A 12,183-nucleotide genomic window follows, 5' to 3' on the forward strand; every position below is an offset into this window, starting at 1 on the left:
TTTGACTGACAGCTACACTCAGCCATTCCCCGGAGGCTGTTGCGGCCATTTCCTACTCGGATTCTGGCGGACTGTTTGACGAGTGACCGATCCATTGGCGGTACACAAGGATCGAGTGGACTTCAGTGGCGACTATGATATTGAATTAATTCAACAAAGTACGGGACAAATGTGTTGTATGTGTTGCAGTAGTACACAAGTCCACTCGATCCTTGTTTGCCGTCAAAGGATCGGTCACTCGTCAAACAGTCCGCCAGAATCCGAGTAGGGAATGGCCGCAACAGCCTCCGGGGAACGGCTGAGCGTAGCTGTCAGTCAAACACAAGTTGCCCAATGGGAATGCATTCCTGGACAGCCCGCCCACACGTGAAGTTTGTGCCAAAACTGCAAGCAGAAAGTCAGGGAGCGCAAACGAGAAAGCTGGAATCGCAACCAAAATAAATGACGTCAAACAAAACTGAAAAAGCCGCGGAACAAAAATGAAAGGGTTCTGAAGAGTAATAGACTGATATTTTGCACGATTACATGAATAATTTGTTTGCCAGTCTAAAAAAATTGACTTTTTTTGTATTTTGATTTGTCGTTTTTGTTTGATATTTCAAAAGTACTGTATGAACATTTTGGCACAAAATTGATTCCATAATGGTTCGGCATTTTCACAGTATAATAAACCTAAAGATATCATGGTTTTATTAGTATTAAATCAAGCATTTAAAAACCTTCAAAAGTGAATATTAAAGGAAAAAAGCATGACAGAATCTTTGTACAAAACTCTTTTCTTTGCACATCCTTGTACACAAACCAAAAAAAAAAAAGTATACAAAAAGATCAAATCCACAAAGTTATTTCTGAAAGAGATTTTTCAGACTTCTCCATAAAAATGAGTACAACGTTAGTATTCATCATTATTTATTGTTGCTATAAGATGAAAGAAGCAGTAGCTATGAGGATATCGTTCTTCTGGGCATCGGATAGACACTGTACACGATAATGTTGTTAACATGCTGGGAGTCAGCGGCAGAGGAAGCAATATAACGTGTTTACAACAGGAGCGGATTACACAACCAAAGGACTGATGGTGCAGTGCAGTCTGCATGATTTAGGGCGAGTCCAGAGGAAGGGAGCTGTGGAAATGTTAGGCAATCACAGCCAGGCACAAAAGGGATAAGAACCACTAGAGTAAGGGTTTTCATCGGGGTTTAAGAAAAAAAAAAAGTCAGCGGAAATTTATTTTAAAGCTAGACGGCCTTTCGATTTCATAAAATCGGTGAAATTTAGATCCCTCTGAAATGTGGTCATTGTGATGCATGTTTATTTCTGCAATATCTCAAAGGAGAAAAAAAAAAAAAAACAAAAGCCATTCTGTGGCAGGGAAATTTTTTAATTTTACAGGATTCCCTAGCAACTAACGTGCATGAAATCGCTTAGACGGAGGAAGTCCGTGTGCGCATGCGCAGGTTTACCTTCGACCCTGCCTTGACAGTAGAGCCCTGCAGCGCGGGACAAATTTTGAAAGCTCATTGCGGGCGGGACCGGAAGTGCACATATGTGCGCGCGGGCGGGAGCGGTGATAAGCTGCAGTCCCGCTAACTAAAAACGTGTTTGAAATAAAATTTATAAATTATTAATTTATGTCTATCATATATAATTTGTGCTGGATATTTTATTTGGCATTAATAAAAACATTTTAAGATGCCTAAATTTGCAGAAAGAGTCAGATTGCCAGATTGAGTGAGGAATAGCATCTTAAATTTGCCATTGATCACCCTAACGGGAAATCCTTTGATCATTCTAATGACTCGCAGTTTACACCCAGCTAGCAAGAGAACCATGAGTGAAGTGATTTACTGCTTGAGTTAGTCTACAACTCTAATCAGAGAGACAGGTTACACAGTGACGGTAGGCTTGACTCAATGCTATCCCAGAAATCCTTCCTGTAATATGCAAATTTGGCTGTCCAATCAGAGGCGGCCAAAGTTGCATATTACAGGAAGGATTTCTGGGATAGCATTGAGTTAAGCCTACCGTCACTGTGTAACCTGTCTCTCTGATTAGAGTTGTAGACTAACTCAAGCAGTAAATCAATTCACTTCTCTTACTAGCTCTGCTTTGCAAAAAAAAAAAAAACATTGGTACAAAGCAAGCCCATTCACTTTTTTATGCTGATCAGAGAATTACAATGGTTTCTCATGTGATAAAAATGTGCGATTCGCGATTAAATATTTTAATCGCTTGACAGCACTAATTATTATTATTAGAGAATCTACATGCTGAATTCAGAAACGAGGTAAATAATAACAAATGTGAACGTGAGCTGTAGATATTTATGCTCAAATCCACTCAAAGTAGGGGGCGGGGCACCATCACGCTGTGTCAAGACAAGAACTTTCCTGAGAAATAACGCGAACATCTGCATCATGCAGGATTTGCGGGCGGGAGCGGGACAAAATATGGCAGGCGCGGGCGGGAGCGGGACTGAAAATCATAATTTTTTTGTGGCGTGGGCGGGAGCGGGACTGAAAATCATAATTCTTTGCGGGCGCGACTGCACAATGCGGGTGCGGGACTGAAAAATCCGACCCGCGCAGACCTCTACTTGACAGTTACATCATTCTGTCACTAAACGAACAGCTGATCACACCGAGGTGCTCGCTGACTGCCGATATTTATTAGTTTGGTCCTGCGTTTCCTTTCCTTTGTATATAACATAACGTCTTTTCTTCTCACTTTCTGTTACTGTAGTCGGTCTTTCATGTTTCATTCGCACACTCGCATCCTCCTGTTTCAAATTTGTATCCCACAATGCCTTGCGTGAATGAGGAACGCCCACCACGTGATGCATGACGTAGTATCTTGAATTGGGTCATGGTGAAGTAGGGAAAAATAGCGGCGAATTTAGGGCCACGTGGCCGTAATTCATTAATTGTTCTACGTTAAAAGAAACTAATAAAATTGGAAGTCTGTGATTCGAATTCAGTCGCTTTCAGTCCACTAAACAAAAAAATAACTGGGTGTCGGGGAAAATTCTTTTCATGACCTACACTTGAAAAATCTGAAAGGTGGTCTATCTTTAATTAGCCTTTTGAAAAATACCAATCCTATGCCATTTTGCACTATTACCGCTTGTGTGTGCGCGCGCTTTTTTTTTAAAAATTTGTTTTTGTTTATTCATGTTTACACCGCAGATCTGGGAGAAACGATATTCCAATCCCATCCGTGTCCTGTACATATAGCAGAACTGATAAAGTTGACTTGACAAATTGAGGTAACGGTTCAAGCATACACCACGACTAACTGTGAAACGAACAACTCTAATCTGCACTAACTACGAGGTAGAGTTGAGCCGGATAAAGCACTTTTGCCGAGTACGAGTATTATACGAGTAATACGATTAAATATCTGTGCTCAGACTGAATGAAAATCCTCACACAGCGACCCTCCCCTACACACACCGCTCTGCTCACTCACTCAGAGAACAGCTCTCTGTCTCTCCCTCAGTCACTCAGGTTCGCGGGGCTTTTCCGTTAACGTTTTGGGTTTCTTCAGCTTCAAGTTAGTTTTTATTTCAGTTTGTACTTACTTATAACCAGTAGAGTTCTGGTAAACGTGGGTTCGTTCAGACGTGGTGCTTGGTAGAAAGTGACTCGTGTTGCATCTCTGCCTGTTGGAGATTTTTTTTTTTCTTTTTTTAACTGTCAGTTAAAAACAGTTTTTTTGACTTCACGCACTGAGTGTCTGACACTTTCTTGCTGTAATTCATGTAAAAATAAAAGGTAGTAGTGGTACAAGTATTACAAATTAAGCTACACACACACACACACACACACACAGCCGGTTGTCGGAGTTTTTTTTTTTTTTAAACCGTCAGTTGGCTCTAACCAGTTTTATTTTACTTCACGCACTGAGTGTCTGACACTTTCTAGGTAGTAGTGGTATAAATAATATTACAAATTAAGCTACACACACACACACACACACACACACACACCTGGTGTGGAAATAAAAAAGAACCAAAAAAAAAAAAAACACAGATCATAAAAAAAAGTTAAAAAAAGAAAGTTATGTTGAGTATGAAAACTCTTGTTCATTACATTTCATAATTGCAACCGCATGTGTTGTATTCATTGTTGCAAAACTTGTTCTGTAAATAGTTCGTTTGCTACCGTGATCAAAACCATTGATCTGAAGCTCAATGCTGATGCTGTCCTGTAAATAGTTTTCTAATCAGCAATAAATATAACAATTTCTGATCAACCCATATCAATTGCATGCTTAAAATAACATACTGCTTACAGCCCCGCCCGTTTCAAGACGACCAGACCCACTTCCGGGTTAAATCACGCCCACTTCCGGGTACGGATACAGATAATTCATATGATTAACAGATACAGATAATGGTGTACTCGCTCATCCCTACTACGAGGTATCCGTTACCGTTAACTGCTGGTGTACCAACATACCAAGAGGAACAACAGTATTAGATCATATTTTCATTCCGATAATGTTAGGCAAAATGCAAAATTCGCATAAAAGCAGGTGCTCACTTGCAAGTCAAACTTACACTGAAGATGAAGAAGAGCTCAATAAACATCGCACCGAATGGGAGAATGCCAGCCATCAGGATCCTACGGAAAAGACGGCAGATAATAGTGTCAGTATAACATTAAGCCAGGTTAGTGCTTTTCAGCCCTTGGCAATTCAAGAAAGTGTTTAATTGTTTACATTGGTTTAATGTTGAAGTGTTTAATGTTACGCAGCTCTGATTGGCAAGTACGAGTAAGCTCTTCCAATAAACTTGCGCAATTTAATTTTTACACACCAAGTAGGAAAAGGCCAAACTTACCCTACAAACTTGTTCATATACCAGCGCTGCTCTGGAACCTGGCGTGGGATCTGATTGGTGCGCACTGGGTTGTCGTAGGGCTGTTTGCGGAAGCCGAAGTAGTAGCCCAAATAGACCAGAGGCATTGAGATACCAAACCACATACACAACAGAGCCAGCATTGTGGTGAATGGAACCTGAGACAGGAGCGAAATCTTACTGCCTGCATCAGCCAAATCACTTTTTTTTTTTTAGCGTTTAGGTCACACCAATTTAATTAGTTGGTTCTCGGATTTTTTCAGGAAAAATATGAAGCGAGCGTGCGAAAAAAAAATGCTCTGATGGTAAAATTAGCGGTGGAAATAGAGGGCTTTCATAACAGAGAAACAAAACAAAGACAATACATTATTGTTACACATTTCATATGGCTCTTTTAATAGCTTATCTTATTTCCACCCAGATGCATTAAGGGCTAGCTCTGGCTGCACGTCTTATCAGGCAAACCAGATAGGCTAAATAAACGATTGAATTACAGTCAATTGAACATCTACAATGCACAGAAAAAAAGATTTGACCCGGAGTAGGCTACTTCTGATGGCTAAATACTTCGAATGATTTTTTGTTTGCCCCTCACATCAATCAGTGAAATATATAAATCAAACCCACCTCCACAGAGTTGTAGTCCAAGTTGGCACATCGCAGGATAACAAGCTCACAGCATCTTGAGTACAACTAGGGCTGTGCGATATCTCGAATATACTCGATATATCGCCGAAAATTCTGTGTGCGATACATAAAATTATTATATCGTAACTATAGAGTATTTTATGGTCATCTTCCGACTTGCGTTCGTTTCGTGTTTGTTTAAAACATTTCCCGGTGGTTTTCTCCCTGTCCCTCAGGCAGTAACGTGAGAGGCTGCCTAAGGGTAAAGAAAACAATAACGTCACGCACTCGCCAACCAATCCCGGGCGACATCTCGGTGCTGAAAGGAACTTCCGGGAAGATTTTCTAGTTTCGGTTGTGTTGCCAGATTGGGCGGTTTTAAGTGCGTTTTGGCGGGTTTTGAACATATTTTGGGCTGGAAAACATCAGCAGTATCTGGCAACACTGCCGGCGGGAAGATTTCCTAGTTCTGGTTTACAGCGCTGACTCAGTTCGTGCAATCGCTGGTGCTGCATAGGCTACCGTGTAAGCTCTGTCAATTTCAGCGACACATTAAAAATGGAAGCGGACGAACTGGTTCCTAAAAGAACCAGTAAGGGGTCAGTCATCTGGCATTTTTTTGGATATCGCGAGGAGGACGTGGAACAGCAAATGCCAGTTTGTAAAGCGTGCAAAAAAACCTGTCGTCACGAAAGGCAGCAGCCGGAATTCTACACATCTGAGAGGCAGAGCCAGAAAACATTCAGTTCAAAAGTGTGCAAAGAGAAAAATGATGTTTTGCAGATCTCTCTCTCTATTGTAAATATTCCAGTATTTCTCAGTAGTCAGGTTAATAGCTTGGAGATCTACTTTTTTAAAATAATTTAATGAATGAGCACTTTTCTTATTTAGGCTAAATGTCTTTCTCAGTGTTGAGCTTGCACTTTATTGGTTTGAGCTCTGAGCAGCTCTGTATTGTTTTGCCCCTTTGTTGCAATTTTCAAGATTGTTTTTGCAGTTTGTGCCACATCTTTGTTGAATAAAAATAGTCTTATTTCAATTCAATTGTGATTAATCACCAACATGAAAATTTAAAATGTGTTGTTGAAAACCACCTGTAAAGTTAACCAAGAATGTTATTTAATCTGCAGGGATTGTAGTGAAAACAGTAAAGAGTAAACGTTAGATTTCATGGGGTCCTTTAGAGATTTAAATATATCGAGATATATATCGTATATCGTGAAATGGAGAAAATGTATCGGGATATTCATTTTTTCCCATATCGCACAGCCCTAAGTACAACTGTGCAAAGTTTTCCCCCCTCTTGAATTTCGACACACCTGTCAAAGAGTTTACGCTTCTGTTCGCTGAGTATACTAACAATCACAAACAGGCTTTGCAGGATTCCCCTCCACAGGCATGTTTCTTCCACAAGTCTTTATCTAAAGGGAAAGGGGCAATTTGATTGGTTTTTGACGTCACGTGACCTCAACCTGCAGTCGATTTTGATTTTTTTTTTTCATTTTGCATTTTCTTCAAGCGGCGATTCCGAGAACCAACTAATCGAATTGGTGTGGCCTTAAATCAGTGGGATGTGTGAATCGGAGTGTCGGAATGTACAGATACTCACAGCCCCTGAGGAGTGCTCTCCCCAGATAAAACAGTTCAGCACGAAACAGATTCCAAACACAACTGCAGGGTACAGGGTTGCAGTCTATAGGGAACACACACACACAACATCTGACATAAATTAGCTGGTTTCCCAAGACGCAGTACAGACCATGACTATCAGTTTAAAAACAGTGTTAAAATCTGCACTGAGGCACATATATACTTCACTTGCACTAAATATACAGCACGTGTGTACGCAGCAGTTACGTTCACATACCCAGTTGTAGATCTTATGTGTACCTGAAAGCGATGTCCACTAGATGGAACAGCAGAGTCATAAACATCTCTGTTCGTCTGGTTTCCAAATCAAACTGTAACGTTTACAAACTGACAAGCTCCATTTATCTTTCAAACTTTCTGCCATGGGTGTGATTATTATTGTGAGCCAAATCTCAAATCCTTTCACTGTACATTCAAAAATATTTATGAATCTAGAACATCCCAGAACACTGGCACTCAAAACGGACCTTTTGGTAGGTTTAAAGGAACAGTCCACCGTACTTCCATAATGAAATATGTTCTTTTCTGAATTGAGACGAGCTGATCCGTACCTCTCCGAGCTTTGCGCGACCTCCCAGTCAGTCAGATGCGCTGTCACTCCTGTTAGCAATGTAGCTAGGCTCAGTATGGCCAACGGTATTTTTTGGGGCTGTAGTTAGATGCGACCAAACTCTTCCGCGTTTTTCCTGTTTACATAGGTTTATATGACCAGTGATATGAAACAAGTTCAGTTAAAAAAATTGAAACGTAGCGATTTTCTATGCTATGGAAAGTCCGCACTATAATGACAGGCGTACTAACACCTTCTGCACGCTTCGACAGCGCATTGATACCGTGACTCCTGAGTGAAGGTATCAATGCGCTGCCGAAGCGCGCAGAAGGTGTTAGTACGCCTGTCATTATAGTGCGGACTTTCCATACCATAGTAAATCGCTACGTTTCAATTTGTGTAACTGAACTTGTTTCATATCACTGGTCATATAAACCTATGTAAACAGGAAAAACGCGGAAGAGTTTGGTCGCATCTAACTACAGCCCCAAAAAATACCATTGGCCATGCTGAGCCTAGCTACATTGCTAACAGGAGTAACAGCGCGTCTGACTGACTGGGAGGTCGCGCAAAGCTCGGAGAGGTACGGAGCAGCTCGTCTCAATTCAGAGAAGAACATATTTCATTATGGAAGTACGGTGGACTGTTCCTTTAAGATTTTCCTTCACTATTCGTCGCGTACGGATAGTTAACAGCAAGGATAAACCAACCCGAATTAGTTTTTTAATTATTTGTTTCAAAGATCAACAGCCAGCGTAAACTCTGCTTCCTACAGGCTTTGGCAAAACATCAGTTTGCTTTTGGTGTGGATGTTTAAACGCAACAGACTTTACCATGGTGTGATGCGCTTTAATGATGTAACCATTGCACATGCTTCAGAATCCCATCAACTGCTGCACGACGGTCACTAGACGGCCAAATTTGTCTACAAGTCTAAAGTCCTTCCTTCCGGTGCATTGGGCGGGCTCGATCTCCGTTTCCATAGCCCTCGGCCTCTCGCCTATGCAGCTAGGGTTACAGTGGGGGGCTGGTCCTCTGGTAACCATGAGAGTTTGACTCCCCACTCACATCTGTATTGCCGTGTGCCTTGCCAGACGGCAGTAGGTACCATCTTTATGATGGTTTTTGGTATGATCCGACCATGAGTAGAACTCGTGATCTCCCGATCAAGAGGCGGACATGCTAACCACTAGGTCAACTCGTGGTGCCAAATTTGCGGACACCTGATAATCACGCTCATATGCGGATCTTCCCCAAACTGTTGCCACAAACTTGGAAGCACACAATTGTATACAATGTCTTTGGATGCTGGAGCACGACTATTTTCCTTCATTGAAACTAAGAGGCACAAACCTGTTCCAGTATAACAATGCCTCCGCACACAACGTGAGGTCCATGAAGACATGCTTTGCCAAGGTTGAAGTGAAAGAACAAGTGGCCTGCACAGAGCCCTGGCCTCAACCCCAGTGAACACCTCTGGGATGAAACTGAACCTCGACTACTTGCCAAGTCTCCTAATGCTGATCTCACTAATGCTGTGGTGGCTGGTTGGGAAAATCCACTATGACGACGCCCCAAATTCTAGAGAAGATCCAAAATCCTTTTAAGAGGAGTGGAGATTAATACAACAGCAAATCGAGGACTAAATCTGGAAATGGAATGTTTATTTTAAAAAACAAACAAAAAAAAAAAAAACACACCCACATATGAGGATGATGGTCAGGTGTCCACAAATTTTTGACCAGTGTATAGTATACATCAGCTGATGTGGAAACACTGAAGAAACAGCATAAAATATAGCACAAAGCTATAATAAAGACGCTAGACTCAATGTATTTATATCTAATGTGACATTGTGATTTCTTTCAAGGGTGAATTTACAAAAAAAAAACCCAAAAAAAACAGGAGACGATAAGAACATAAACGCACATGACCAGTTCACCACGTTTTGTTTTTTTTTTTAATTACTTTTGCTGTCTCTTGACCTAGTCACAGTGATGTCCACAAGCACACAGATGGTCTGAACCGGCTACTCAATCCCAGAAAAAAATAAAAACTTGCTTTTCAACATTCAAGTGATTTATATCGTCTCCACTGCAAATCCAATTATTTCACCACGAAATTGTCTTCGACCCGGGTCTAGCATGACCGGAAGCGACGCCATATTTATTGAAAGATTCTTGCACTCTGATTGGCTGAGCCGGACCACGCCGTCACAGACGACGGTAAAGACGCAGCTGGTGATTGCTGCAGACGATTTCACTCGGTTTTCACGAAATGCCACCGAAGAAGAAACTAAAACCTTCCATGGGCCAAATAAATATAAAGTCTATGTTTTCTGCAGGTTTGTTAGTCTGGTTAACACCAGACCATATCACAAGTGAAATATGGTCTGGAATCCGCCTATTGAATTTCTCGTAGGGGAGGTGTGGTTTACGATTGTCAACGGCCGTTTATTGGACGTTGCGAATGTCTATCATTTGGCGTATACGTAGCCCATGGCCAATCATGGCAGTTGTACCCGGTGACGTAGTTAGAGCGACGAAGAGGCGAAGAAGAGAAGGAAAGAGAAGGCAAAACAAAAATAGGAAAACAATGGCACCGAACGATTACTGCCGCTCTAAACTATTCAGAACAGTGTCTAAAGCTTGATCGAAAGTTTGGTTCGTATCGCTCGCCGCCATGTTAAATGTGATCCGTAAACAGTCCCAAATAAACTACAAGCTTCCGTTTGTCGAGTAGTACGCGTCACTGTCTTTCCACCCCTCCCCACTCTCTGACTGGCTCCCTAACTCAGGCGAGCCTTTAGACCATAGTTTCCATGCTGTCTTTTCAGATCGGAACGATTGTGCAAAGCAGCATGGGATTTCCCAGGCTACAGGTTTGTACATAGAAATTGCAATTAATATTTTCATTTCTAAGAACTGTTTTCATATCCAGTGCCTCAGTTCCCATAGAGATGGGTAGTTCCTTAGCTAAGAAGAAGAAGAAACCTTTATTTGTCACATGCACACTTCAAGCACAGAGAGATTCATCCTCTGCATTTAACCCATCTGAAGCGTTGAACACACGCACACACACCCAGAGCAGTGGGCAGCCATACTACAGCGCCCGGGGAGCAGTCAGGGGTTAAGTACCTCGCTCAAGGGGACTTCAGCCCAAGGCTGCCCCACGTTAACCTAACTGCATGTCTTTGGACTGTGGAGGAAACCGGAGCACCCGGAGGAAACCCATGCAGACACGGGGAGCACATGCAAACTCCACATAGAAAGGCCCTCGCCAGCCGCTGGATTTGAACCCAGAACCTTCTTGCTGTGAGGCGACAAATAACTAAGTGGGTGCAAACATTTATGCTGAAATTAAAATTATACAATACCACACCAGAAGCACATCAAGTACATTACATATGCACCAGATAAGCTCACCCATGTAGTTATGTTACAGAGCCAGGCAGCGTACTACAGCGGGGGAACTGAGAAAGCCAAGGACACACATCTGGAGGGAAATTTCATACACATTTTGCAAGTATTTTACAGGGAAACGGTTAGTAATTTATGAGCTGAGAATGCACCAGAAGCCACGTAAATGTCAAAATTTTTGGGGTGGGGTGAGGGGATATGCCCCCAGCATTAGTGCGCCTTTGCCACCACAAATTCCAAAGCCACCTACTACTTGTTTTTTTTTTTTTTAGCCAGCAACTTCAGATTTTCTGGAGAATCCTGTAGTCAAATACGTTTCCAGGCAGCCAAAACCCAGGACTGAGCAGCACACTTGCCCAATGGACTAGCTAACAGATTGAAACAATTCGTCTGCCCGTGAGATGGGATGAAGGAGAGTGGTTTCAAGATTCAAACATCTCCCAAAACGCAAAATGGAAATACGTTCTTGCCTGTTGTAGCTATGGAAAGATTGCTTTACTGTATTAAGGTGCAGTTACTCACACAGAAAGCTCCTTTCTTCCATCTGTGACCTTTCAGCGTGCGATACAGTCGGCCAGCAAAGTAGCCTCCAAACACACTGGAGAAAATGATTAAAAAAAAAAAAAAACCCACACACATTAAAACAACTAGGAACTGATCTAAAATCTCAAACGCATGCTTCACACACAGGCATGTGGACATACACAAGCACATGGCAAACATATACACATACAGAGTTACAAACATGAGCTCATCTTACCCCATAAACATAAAGAGGAAGCAGGCAGTGGTCATCAGAGCCCCCCGACTAGATGGAGACAACATGCCTAGCATGGCCACGACTTTATCACACACAAAAACACCACTGGTCATTAGTGTTTCTCTCACTGGCAGCGTTATTATAATGCTTTCCATGGATCTTCATTAATCTGTCCTACTCACAGATAACAATGAGGATCATACAAAAGAGCTGAATCCCAGAGCCGAGCAGAGAACTGAGAATCATGGGATACTGAGGTGGGCGGAAAACATCTCCATGAACGTTCTTCCAGCCAGATTCCTCCATGGTGTCCTCC

At 42.0% G+C, this 12,183-nt stretch overlaps 1 protein-coding gene across 2 annotated transcripts in view; it reads right to left on the reverse strand.

Annotated features, from left to right (window-relative positions):
- The window catches only part of tm9sf4 (transmembrane 9 superfamily protein member 4), a 48,665-nt gene that overhangs the window by 4,998 nt on the left and 31,484 nt on the right, over positions 1–12,183 (reverse strand). For both annotated transcript variants that reach the window (XM_060938036.1, XM_060938035.1), the window contains exons 10-15: positions 12,050–12,182; positions 11,868–11,949; positions 11,630–11,705; positions 7,098–7,181; positions 4,844–5,019; positions 4,562–4,625 (exon numbers count right to left, since the gene is read on the reverse strand). In XM_060938036.1, the coding sequence (XP_060794019.1) occupies positions 4,562–4,625; positions 4,844–5,019; positions 7,098–7,181; positions 11,630–11,705; positions 11,868–11,949; positions 12,050–12,182 (615 nt within the window). The remainder of the gene's footprint in view (positions 1–4,561; positions 4,626–4,843; positions 5,020–7,097; positions 7,182–11,629; positions 11,706–11,867; positions 11,950–12,049; position 12,183) is intronic.

The sequence above is a fragment of the Neoarius graeffei genome, chromosome 13 (assembly GCF_027579695.1).
Source record: "Neoarius graeffei isolate fNeoGra1 chromosome 13, fNeoGra1.pri, whole genome shotgun sequence".
NCBI classification, from domain to species: Eukaryota; Metazoa; Chordata; class Actinopteri; order Siluriformes; family Ariidae; genus Neoarius; species Neoarius graeffei.